The sequence below is a fragment of the Cetorhinus maximus genome, chromosome 18 (assembly GCF_964194155.1).
Source record: "Cetorhinus maximus chromosome 18, sCetMax3.hap1.1, whole genome shotgun sequence".
Taxonomy (NCBI): Eukaryota; Metazoa; Chordata; class Chondrichthyes; order Lamniformes; family Cetorhinidae; genus Cetorhinus; species Cetorhinus maximus.
In genome coordinates, this window is record NC_135896.1 from 75,884,376 (window position 1) to 75,896,774 (window position 12,399).

Genomic DNA, 12,399 nt, shown 5'->3' on the forward strand with positions numbered 1-12,399 from the left:
CTCATTGGATTTTGATTCTGGATTCACGTGAAACAATAATTCTTTTTGTCCTGTAAATCTTTATTTTCTCTATCCCTCTTTTACTGTCTGAATGCAAAGGGGGCAACATTGCTACTCTCCTCCCATGTTGCAGTGTGTGCAAATAAACTAACCCTTTGAGTTCATCCTATCTTGAGTTTGCTGTTGGGTTATTAATAGAAAATTGGATCACACTGCAACTGAGAGGTTGGGAAATACACCACCACTTATGAACGGGGAAGCAAATCAAAACACTTTCCCGTTTACGATGGGTGGTGAGAGGAGAAATCGGGTGAAATTAACACCCCCTCTTGTCCGCAACGCTAGATTATTCACACACCTGAGGCTATAAGGGGTGTTCCACATTTTTCAGAAGGCTGACACAATTAATCATTACTTCCATTTTATGTATCAACTGGATACAGTTTGACAAAAGTGCCCAAACTCTATCCTCTCTTGATCTGGGCCCTATCAAGATTGGTGGCTCTCATGCGGAGAAAGAGAAGGCCATTCAACCCTTCAATTCTATTCTTCCAGGGTGGAGTCAGAAACAGCACTGATAAGAATAAAATTAAAGCCACTTCTTCCAATCCTGGTCTCTTGCACATCCCCAATTTTAATCTCGCCACCATTGGCAGCTGTCTTCAGGTATCAAGGCCCTAAACTATGAAATTCCCTACCTAAATCTCCCCATTCCCCACCTTCTTTAAGACACTCTTAAAGCTCATCCTTTATCTGCCCTAATATCTCCCCATTTGGTTCAGTGTCAAATTTTGTTTGATAACACTCCTGTCAAGCTCTTTGGAATGTTTTACTAAGTTAGAGGTGCTATATAAATATAAGCTGCTCTTTATTCAGTTTTAAAATTTTATTTTCACATTCATACCTTCAGAACAGCATCACCCTTCTGTTCTTGTTGGAAGTGCTCTTGCAAGCCTTTCAGTAACTTATCTGCCTGTTAAAAAAGGTGGGAAAGACAATGAACAGAGGTATTAAACAACTTAAAGGGAAAATTTCATATTTTTATGAACATGATAGCAACCATAATGTCCTTTAGAACAGGTTGCAAACTTAATAAAGTGTTTGCCATTTACAGCCCTAAACTAAAACTTCAACGTCATTTGGGTTGAACAATTAATTTTTGCAACCTTAATAAAAACAGAAAATTTATAGTGCAGGATCAGGCCACTGAACCCATCTTGTCTGTATCAGCCAAAAGAAAGTTGTCCAGCCTCATCTCATTTTCCAGCTCTTGATCCATAGACCTACAAGGTTATGGTACCTCAAGTACATATCTAATTGTTTTAAATGCAGTGATAGTTTGCCTCTACCAACTTTTCAGGTAGCAAGTTCTAGATCCCACCCATCTTCTGGGTGAAAAAAATGACTTCTCAACTCTACTTGAATCCTTCCACCAATGACTTTAAATCTATGCTTCCCCATTATTGTCCTCTGCTAATGGAAACATGACCTTCCTTTTCACTCTTTATTGGCTCTTCAATTTTATATACCTCAATAAAAACTCACCTCAGCCTCATTCGTTCCAAAGAAACTAACCCCAGCCTGTCCAATCTTTCCTCATAGTTAAAATTCTCCATTCCTGGCAACACTTCGTCTGTACGCTCTAATACCAGAAATGTACATGGTACTCCAGCTGTGTACAAAGCTAGTATTTTATACAGCTGTAGTGTAATCTCCCTGCTCTTATAATCTATGCTTCAGTTAATAAAGGAAACTATCCCATGTGCCTTTGTGACCATCTTATCTACCTGCCCTGCTATCATCAGGATCTGTGGATGGGCAAATTTATGGGTATTTCTACCACTCTCCAATTCTGATGAAGAGTCATACTAGACTTGAAACGTTAACTCTTTCTCTCCACAGATGTTGCTAGGCCTGCTGGGTTTTTTTTCAGCATTCTGTTTTTATTTCAAATTTCCAGCATCTGCAATATTTTGCTTTTATTATAACAAATTTATAGTGGTAGAAACCACTGAGTCCAAATTGCTGTGGCAACATGCACCGTTCACAAGCATGTTGTAGTCTGGATCCATGGATAGTGATGGCTGACATCACATGGCTGAACAAGAATCTCACCCATACTTACCACCTGCCATTGGCATGCAATGGAAGATTTGTAGGTTGAAATTCAACCTGTTTGGCCGCAATATGAACACACCTTCCTTGACCATCAAGTCCTGGGTTGGGACTCAAACCTGGAGCTTGTGGCTCAGAGGCAGAGACGCTACCCACTGCGCCACAAGATCTATCTAACAAACTTATATAGCAACTTTAGTGTAATGAAATATCCTAACGTACTTCAAAAAAGCATTATGAAATAAAGTATGACACTTAGTCACATAAGGAAAGATTAGGTCAGATAAACAGAAGCTTGGTCAAAGAGGTAGGTTTTGAGTATCTTAAAAGGAGGAAAAGTGAGGTAGAGAGGTGGAGAGGTGTAGAGAGGGTATTTCAGATATTAGGGTCCAAGCAATGAAAGGCATGGCCACCAATCATGGAGCAATTAAAACTGGGGATGCATAAAAGGCCAGAATTTGAGTACAGATATCTGATAGTTATGGGCTGGGGGAGATGACAGTGATAGAGAGAGGTGAGGCCACAGAGGGAATTGGAAACAAAGATGAGAATGTTAAAATTGAGGTTATTTGACCAGGAGGTAATGTAGGTCAGCAAGCACAGGGGGTGACAGGGGAATGGGAGTTGGCATGAGTTAAGACACTGGCAACAGAGTTTTGGATGATCTCAGGTTTATGGAGGGTAGAATGTGGGAGACCAGCCAGCAGTCTGTTGGAATAATCAAATCTACAGGTAACAAAGGCATGAATGATAGTTTCAGCAGATCAGCTGAGGTAAAGACGAAGCAACAGAAGTGGAAATAAGCTGTTTTAGTGATAGCATGATTAAAAGTTCAGAAGCTCATCCCCAGGATCCAATGTAACATCAAGATTGTGAACAGGTTAATCCCAGACTGTTACCATAGAGAGGAATGGAGTAACTTCCTAGAGAACAGAGTTTGGGCTGGGGACTGAAAACAATGGCTTCAGCCTTCCCAATATTTAAGAGGAAATTCCTGCTCACCCAGTACTGGATGTCAGGTAAACAGTTCATAATTTAGCAACGCTGGAGGAGTTGAGAAAACTAGCTAGTAATGTGAGCTGGGTATTGTCAGCGTATGTGAAAACTACCACTACTGTATGCTCGGATGATGCTGGAGGGGCAGCATATAGATGAAAAAATACGAGAGCTCAAGGGTTGATCCTTAGGGCCACCAGAATTAATGATGCAGCTGCAGAAAAAAGTCATTGTAAGTGATTCTCCGACTAGGATTATAGAGCTAAGAATGGAACAGGTAAGAGCAGGGAGGTAAGAGTGACTGCCCTTGACATCAAGGCAGCATTTGACCAAGTATGGCATCAATGAACCCTAGAAAAAATGGAGTCAATGGGAATCAGGGGGAAAACTGTCCACTGGTTGGGCTCATACCTAGCACAAAGGAAGATGGTTGTGGTTGTTGGAAGTCAATAATCTCAGTTCCAGGACGTTACTGCAGGAGTTCCTCAGGGTAGTGTCCTAGGTCCAACTATCTTCAGTTGCTTCATCAATGACCTTCCTTCCATCATAAGGGTCAGAAGTGGCGATGTTCACTGATGATTGCACGACGTTCAGCACCATTCGCGACTCCTCAGATACTGAAGCAGTCCATTTCCAAATGCAGCAAGACCTGAACAATTTCCAGGCTTGGGCTGACGAGTGGCAAGTAACATTCACACCACACAAGTGTCAGGCAATGACCATCTCCAACAAGAGAGAATCTAACCATTGCTCCTTGACATTCAGTGGCATTACCATCGCCGAATCCCCCATTATCAACATCTTGTGGGGGGGGTTACCATTAGCCAGCAACCGAATTGGACTAGCCATATAAATACTGTGGCTACAAGAGGTCGGGGGGCTAGGAATCCTGCGGCGAGTAACTCACCTCCTGATTCCCCAAACCCTGTCCACCATCGACATGGCTCAAGTCAGGAGTGTGATAGCGTACCCTCCACTTGCCTGGATGCGTGCAACTCCATCAATAAGAAACTATCTAGGACAAAACAGCCTTCTTGATTGGCATTCCTTCCACAAACACGAAGCCCCTCCACCACTGACGCACAGTAGCAGCAGTATGTACCATCTACAAGATGCACTGCAGAAACTCACCAAGGCTCCGTAGGCTGCAACTTCCAAACCCACAACCACTACCATTCTAGAAGGACAAGGGCAGCAGACACTTTGGAAAACCACCACCTGGACATTTCCCTTCAAGCCTCTCACCATCCCAACTTGGAAATATATCGCTGTTCCTTCACTGTCACTCGTCCAAATCCTGGAATTCTCTCCCTAACAGCACTGTGGGTGTACCCACATCACAGGGACTGCAGCGGTTCAAGACAGCAGTTCTCCACCACCTTCTCAAGGGCAATTAGGGATGGGCTATAAGTGCTGGCCTAGCCAGCGACGCTCACATCCCGTAAATGAATTTTAAAAATCAGCTGGATGACAATGGAGGCGCGATGGAGGATGACAGTCAAAAGGTTGCAAACAGGTCAAGAAAGACACACAGCGTGTCATTTGTGACTTTGATAAGATCCACTCCAATGTCCCTCTGTTCTTCACAATTCTCAGCATCCTACCATGTATTGTGTATTCCCTTGCCTTCTTTATACTTCCTAAACGTATCACCTCATACTTCTGCCACTTTTCTACCCACCTGACCAGTCTAGTGATCTCTTCCTTACTTTCAACCACATGGCCAATTTTCATATATATTTTTTAAAAAACATTCTTTCATGGGGTGTGGGCTTCACTGGCTAGGTCAGCATTTTTATTGCCCATCCCCAATTGCCCTTCAGAAGGTTGTGGTGAGCCGCCTCTTTAACCACTGAGGTCCGTGTGGTGTAGGTGCAAACACAGTGCTGTTCAGGAGGGAGCTTCAGGATTTTGACCCAGTGACAATGAAGGAATGGCAATATATTTCCAAGTCAGGATGGTGAGGGGTTTGGAGGGAAACATGCAGGTGGTGTTCCCATGCATCTGCTGCCATTGTCTTTCTAGGTGGTAGAGTCTTGGGTTTCGAAAGTGCTGTCAAAGGAGACTTGGTTGTGTTGCTGCACTGCATCTTGTAGATGACACACGCTGCTGCCAGTGTGTGTTCGGTGGTGGAGGGAGTGAATGCTGAAGGTCGTGGATGAGGTGCCAACCAAGCGGGTTGCTTTGTCCTGGATGGTGTCAAGCTTCTTGTGTTGTTGGAGCTGCACGCATCCAGGCAAGTGGAGCGAATGCTATCACACTTCTGACTTGAGCCTTGTAGATGCTGGACAGGCTTTGGGGAGTCAGGATGCAAGTTACTCTCTGCAGAATTCCCAGCCTCTGACCTGCTCTTGTAATCATAGTATTCATATGGCTGGTCCAGTTCAGTTTCCGGTCAATGGTAACCCGCAGATTGTTGACTGTGAGGGATTCGGTGCTGATAGTATCATTGAATGTCAAGGATCGATAGTTAGATACTCTCTCGATGGAGATGGTCATTGTCTCTGACACTTGTTTGGCATGAAATGTTACTTGTCACTTGTCAGCCCAAGCCTGGATATTGTCCAGGTCTTGCTGCGTTTGAACATGGACTGCTTCAGTATCTGTGTTGTCGTGAATAGTGAACATTGTGGAAGCAGCAGCAAACAAACATTCTCACTTCTGACCTTATGATGGAGGAAAGCTCATTGACGAAGCAGCTAAGATGACTGGGCCTGGGACACTACGCTGAGGAACTCCTGCAGCAATGTCCCTGATTGATCTCCAAAGACCACAAATGCCACCCCACCCCTCGGCCGATTCCTTGACGCCACATTCAGTCACATGCGACTTGTGTCAAAAGCAATCACTCTCACCTCACCTCTGGAGTTCAGCTCTTTCGTCCATGTTTGGACCAAGGCTGAATGAGATCTGGAGCCGAGTGGCCCTGCCAGAACCCAAAGTAAGCATTAGGGGGCAGGTTATTGCTGTGTAAGTGCCGCCTGACAACACTGTCAGCAAAACCTTCCATCAGTTTTCTGATGATTGAGAGTAGACTGGTGGGGCGGTAATTGGCCAGGTTAAATTTGTCCTGCTTTTTGTGGACAGGACATACCAAGGTGATTTTCCACATTACCAGGTGTAGCTGCACTGGAACAGGCTTCCTAAGCAGGCAGTCCCAGTGCCTTCAGCCGTTTCTTGATATCACATGGAGTGAATTGAATTGGCTGAATACTGGCATCCGTGATGCTGGAGAACTCAGGTGGAGGGCAAGATCGGTCATCCACTCGGCACTTCTGGCTGAAGGTGGTTGCAAATGCTTCTGCCTTGTCTTTTGCACAATGTGCTGGGCTGCTCCATCATTGAGGATGGGGATATTTGTGGACCCTCCTCCTCCAGTAAGTTGTTTAACTATCCATCACCATTCACAACTGCAGAACTTAGATCTAATCTGTTGGTTGCGGGATTGCTTAGCTCTGTCTATTGCACGCTGCTTCTGCTTTTTAGCATGCAAGTAGTCCTGTATTGTAGCTTCACCAAGTTGACACCTCATTTTTAAGTATGCCTGGTGCTGCACTCTGGCATGCCCTCCAGCACTCTTCATCGAACCAGAGTTGATCCCCTGGCTTGATTGTAATGGTAGAGTGGGGGTTATACCAGACCATGAAGTTACAGATTGTAGTGGTGTACAATTTTACTGCTGCTGATGGCCCACAGCGGCTCATGGATGCCCAGTTTGGAGTTGCTAGATCTGTTCAAAATCCACCCCATTTAACATAGCAATAGTGCCACACAACATAACAAGGGCATCCTCAAAGTGAAGACAGAACTTCGACTCCACAAGGACTGTGCAGTGGTCACTCCTACCAAAACTGTCATGGACAGGCACTTCTACAACAGGTAGGTTGGTGAGGATGATTGCTCTTTTTTGTCCCTCAAGTTCAATCTATATGGCCTCATTTAATGCTCCTTCCAGCATATCATATCTACTCACCGCTGAGAGTGTTTCCTTTAACTATTATTGTGACCCAGCCCTTTATCACCTCAATCCATCTGAAAACCCGGCAACCAGGAATATTAAGCTGCTATTTCTGCTCTTCTTTAAGCCATGTTTCAGTAATAACTATTATGTCATACTTTGAAGTGTCTCTGTGTCCTCCGCTCATCTGCCTTATTCACTTGTATTGAAATATATACTAATCGCTGAACAATTCTTTTGCTTTTCAGCCTGAGTCCACTCATGTACACATTTTGGCTGTCATTCAGGACTCAAACCCATCATTCTATTTCCACTATTGTTCTTTCTTTTTAAACTTTTCTCTTTACCCCTCTCCTCCTTTCACTCCCACCCCCAAATTCAGGTATTTGGCCGTCCCAATTCTCTACCCCAACCCTTCGGTACTAGTCAACCTTTCTGCTGTTTTTATTTATATAGAGCTTTTAATGTAATAAAGTTGATTTCCTCAACCTTCCACACTAGTTTACTAGCTTTCTGCCCATTTGCAGCTGGAACATTAGTGCATTACATAACAGAACTCCCATGTGTTGCCAAGTGGTTCAATATCCAACTAGTGAGTTATTTAAAGATGGGACCGACAGTGTTCATGCGTTACGTTGTATAATATAAAAGCAACTGCTGGGTATTTCTTCCCTCCAGCCTGAAACTGCCGAGTACATTCACTTTGCAAAGCTCCCTAACCAAATATGCGACCTGTATGATTAACTCAAGCCTGTGGCCGTAAAAGGAAACAATTTCATTAGATTTCAGTTTTATAGATACATAGCTCAGATCGAATTAGATTGTCAGTTGCTTAAACTTGTGAAACACGTTTTCCTTAAGTCTCAGTTGTACAAATTTACATTAGCCATAGTTACCCACAGATGGTGTGGACTTTCAGCACTTCTGAAATTCCGATACTAAAGAAAATTCCATGTTTACTGAGTCGCTCAGGTACTATTATAATGGGCTACTTTGAGCTCTAACTGACGGTAGGCGAAAAAGCACATTCGCATTTCTGGCAACTCTGATCGATAAGAAGTTGCCCATCACCGGGGGTGTAAAGGAACACACACTTCACTCCAGTCATCAACATAAATCATATTCAGTGTCACCAAGAATATTGGAGTATCGGTATCAATAACATAACAAAAATTGCCATAGATTGTATTTATTCAACACACTTTATTCAACTCCCAACAGTAGATGTCACAATTAAAAAACTCTCTGCAAGATGTCGCTCAGTGGGATTTCTAACCCCAAATATCACAAATTAACTCGTGAAATCCCAATTACAGCACATCCCATTTTTGGGAACACGGAGGGTTTTACAAACAAGCTATAATGCAATATATGTATTCCTCCCACCCCCAAGTGCTTGCGATTAGGCCATTAACATCAATGTTAATAACCTCAAGATACATGATGCAGATGCCCCACCCCGCTCCTCTCCCCAACCCCCAGTCCAAGCAGCAGCTTCTCCTCCCCACCTCCATACCCCCGGTGTCGGATTCCTCTCTATCCCCGGTCTAGGCGGTAGGTATTGGGGGATGCCGCTCTGTTCTACTCACCTTGAGGTTGGCCTTCAGTCCGTGCTGCTTGGCAAGTCGCTGCAGCTCGCTGTACTTCAATCCCTCCAGCTCCATTGCCCTGTCCTATTCTATCCTTTGGCGCTCCTACCCGCCGCCCGCTAACGGTTACCGCTCAGATTTAAATCTTCTCTCCCAGCCCGCCCATTGGCTGAAAGAAAAGCGCGCCAGCCACAGTCAAAACAATCGAATTCCACAACTGCATTTCTATTGGTTACCAATCTCCGTTATCCCGCCTCTCCTCAGTACCACAGCCAATGGAAACCTAGAGGCCAACGTGGTCTCTTTGAATGACACCTACCGTGCCCAATCCACTATAAACCCATTGATTCCCACATTTTGGAATTCTAAAGAACTCGACTCGAAATGTTAACTCTTTGGTACTCCATAAATGCTGCTAGACCTGCACTTTCTGATTTTATTTCAGATTGTCAGAATCCACAGTATTTTGCTTTTATGATTCCCACAGTTACCTTGACTACACTTCCTCACACTGCGCTTCCTATGGGACTCGCTTCCACGTTCCCAAATTCTCCATCTCTGTCGCATCTGGTCCAATAATGCAAGCTTCCGTACCAGTGCTTCTGATACATCTTCTCTTGTCCTCAACTGAGGATTCCACTCTAGCCTAGTTGAGAAGGCCCTCGATTGTGTACATTTCCTACCTTACTACTCACAGCTCTTCTGCTCCCTCCCAGAGCCACAGTAGGGTTCCCCTTGTCCCAGGATGACAAGATGTCCAGTTTAGCCGAGACCATCTGGGTTTCCCCTGACAGCTTTCTGGAAAATGCTCAGCTCTGATGAGTTCCCTTCCCTTATCACCATCCCTCATGTGCCATTTACTTACACGTGGTTTGCCTTTCAATGCCCTGATTGGTCATTCTGTCAGAATGCAGATTAGCCAGTCAGGGATTCCATGCAGGAGGCCAGAGTGGAAAGCCAGCAGGAGAGAGCAAAGTGGATGGGAGTTCATAGTATAAAAGTATATAGGGAATGCAATTCAAAAAGCAGAATACTGCAGATACTGGAAGTCTGAAATAAAAGCAGAAAATGCAGGAAACACTAAGCAGGTCTGACATCATTTGTAGAGAGAGAAACAGTTAATGTTGCAGGTCTGTGATCTTTCATCAGAACCAGGAAAAGGAGATGAAATAGATTTTGAGCAGTGGGTGGGACAAGGACAAAAGGAAGGTCTGAGATATGGTGGAAAACAGGAGAGAAGAGTTAGTCTTAGAGTCAAAGGGAATAGTGATGGGGCAAGAAAAGAAACAAAGGATGTGCCTAGAGCTGGTGTGCTGCTGACTGCAAGTAAAAATAAGAGAAAAACTGAAACATGGAAAGAACAGGAAACAAAATAGGCAGCAGTTATGGTCTGAAATTGTTGAATTCAATGTTGAGCCAGACCTTTTACCTCCATTTTGCTACATATACTCCTTCCAGGTTAAACAGCACTTTACTTCTTCTACTTTCAACTTAGTATACCGTATTCGCTGTTCGCAGCAGGTTTACTCTGGGGAGACCAAATGCAGATTGTGTGATTGCTTTGCAGAACACCTCCGTTCAGTCTCCAAGTGTGACCCTGAGCTTCTAGTTGTCTGCCATTTTAATTCTCCAGCTTGCTCCCAGCCTGACCTTTCTGTCCTTGGCCTGCAAGTGTTGCAATGAAGCTCAACATAAGCATGAGGAGCAGCACATCAACCTTTTGACTGTGCACTTTACAGCCTTCTGGACACTGATTTCAAAAATTTTAGATTGTAACATCTGCCCAGATTTTGTTTCCTTTTTCTTTGCTGGTGTTTTTTTTCACCTTGCTTTTATTTTCCGGCAGCAGCTATTCTTCATTGTCATTCACACCTCCTCCTAGACACTCATTTGTTTCTTTACTCGTCCCATTATCACTCCCTTTGGCCTTGCACCATCAACTTTGTGATTTAATCAATCTCTCCTGCCTTTGATTCTATCACTTACCTTCCCTTTTGACCTTTTTGCCCATTCTCCTTCCTTTCACTTTTCCTGTTACAGCTCTAACTTTTCCCCGTTCTGATGAAAAGTCATCGACCTGAAATGTTAACTCCATTTCCCTTGTCACAGATGTTGCCAGACCTGATGAATAAGTCCAGCATTTTCTGTTTTTATTTCAGATTTCCAACATCTACAGGATTTTGCTTTTGCATTAGTGTTTAATTCACTGCTACTTCTCTTCCAGGAATGCCCACCTTTAAGAAGTTCTGCTTTTCTTACCAAAATGATTTCTGTTTGTCTCTTTTACTTTGTCCACCTTAATTGCTTTCCATTTCCCTTCTCCCGTTTGATCAGATATCTAACAAAACTTGCGTTCAGTTACATCTCTTTCCTCAGCAGCCATCTCCCTCTAGCTTATTCCATGTGGATTCCAACTGAAATTCCACCCTTCATATTTCAGATCCACCCATGATTACAGATATCTGCTAGATATTCAGCATTCTTTGAACTGCTGTTCTCACCGTATCGCAGGATCCACACTCAATGCCATACACTGCCACGTGCATACTCTTGACTTCTCTCTCCAGCAGCACCAACTCACTATCTCAAAGCTGTCCTGTTCATTTCATCCTTCATCTCATTCGGCGCTTTAACACAAATAAACCATTTTTTTTCCTTTCAGGTGTGAATGATTGCAAGCTTCAACTAGGTGACTAATAATTTTATACACCTCAAATTGCCCTCAGCCTCCTCTGTTCTAAAGCAATCTAGTCCAATGTAACCCATCTTTCTTCATAAGCAAAATTCTCCATTCCTAGCAACATCCCTGTAAATCTCCTCTGTACCCTCCAGAGTGCGACCACATCCTTCCTGTAATGTAGTGACCAGAACTGTACACAGTATTCTAGCTGTGGTCCAACTTGCATTTTATACAGTACTAGAATAACCTCCCAAGTCTTATATTCTAGTCCTTGGCCAATAAAGCAAAGTGTCCTATATCCCTGCTTGAACACCTTACTTACCTTCCTGCAACTGTGAACATGCAGTCTATAGTCTCTCTGTTCCTCTGCCCTTCTCAGTATGCTTTGCCTTGTTTGTTCTCCCCAAATGCATTACCTTGTACTTCTCAAGATTGAATTCCATTTGCCAATTTTCTGCCCACCTGACCAGTCCTTAATGTCTGCAGCTTTCTTCCTCGCTATCAACCACACAGACAATATTCATAACATCTGCAAATTGCTTAATCATGCCACCTACATTAAAGTCTTTAATCATTGATACATGGCACAAACAGTACTGAGCCTTGTGGAACCCTACTGGAAACAGTCTTCCAGACACAAAAATATTCATCAACCATAACCATTTGCTTCCTATCACTGAGCTAATTTTGAATCCAACTTGCCAGTTTTCCTTGGATCACACAAGCTTTTAATTTTCTGACCATCCTGCCATGTGAGACCTTGTCAAAAGCCTTTCTAAAATCCATGTAGACTACATAAAATACACTACCTTCATCCACCCTTCTTGTTACCTCCTCAAAAAATTCAATTAAGTTAGTCATATACAACTTTCACATAATAGATCTATGTTAACTATCCTTGATTATTCCATGCCATTCTAAATGAAGATTTACCCTGTCTGAATTTTTTCTAATAATTTTCCCACTAACGAGGCTAGGCTGACTAATTACTCGGGCTATCCTTTCCTCCCATTAGCAGTCACCCCACTCCATGCCTGGAGCCAGAGTGGATTGGGAAATGA

The 12,399-nt window shown here is 43.5% G+C and overlaps 1 protein-coding gene across 4 annotated transcripts in view; it reads right to left on the minus strand.

Moving 5' to 3' along the window:
- nusap1 (nucleolar and spindle associated protein 1) overlaps positions 1–9,493 on the minus strand; it is a 42,198-nt gene extending 32,705 nt beyond the window's left edge. The window contains exons 1-3 of one of the 4 annotated variants that reach the window (XM_078562990.1): positions 9,150–9,238; positions 8,659–8,827; positions 905–973 (exon numbers count right to left, since the gene is read on the minus strand). In XM_078562990.1, the coding sequence (XP_078419116.1) occupies positions 905–973; positions 8,659–8,733 (144 nt within the window). In that variant the 5' untranslated portion in view covers positions 8,734–8,827; positions 9,150–9,238. Of the gene's footprint in view, positions 1–904; positions 974–8,658 lie in introns of all 4 variants that reach the window. The other 3 variants (XM_078562989.1, XM_078562992.1, XM_078562991.1) reach the window with 3 other exon arrangements.
- Positions 9,494–12,399: the final 2,906 nt, after the last annotated feature.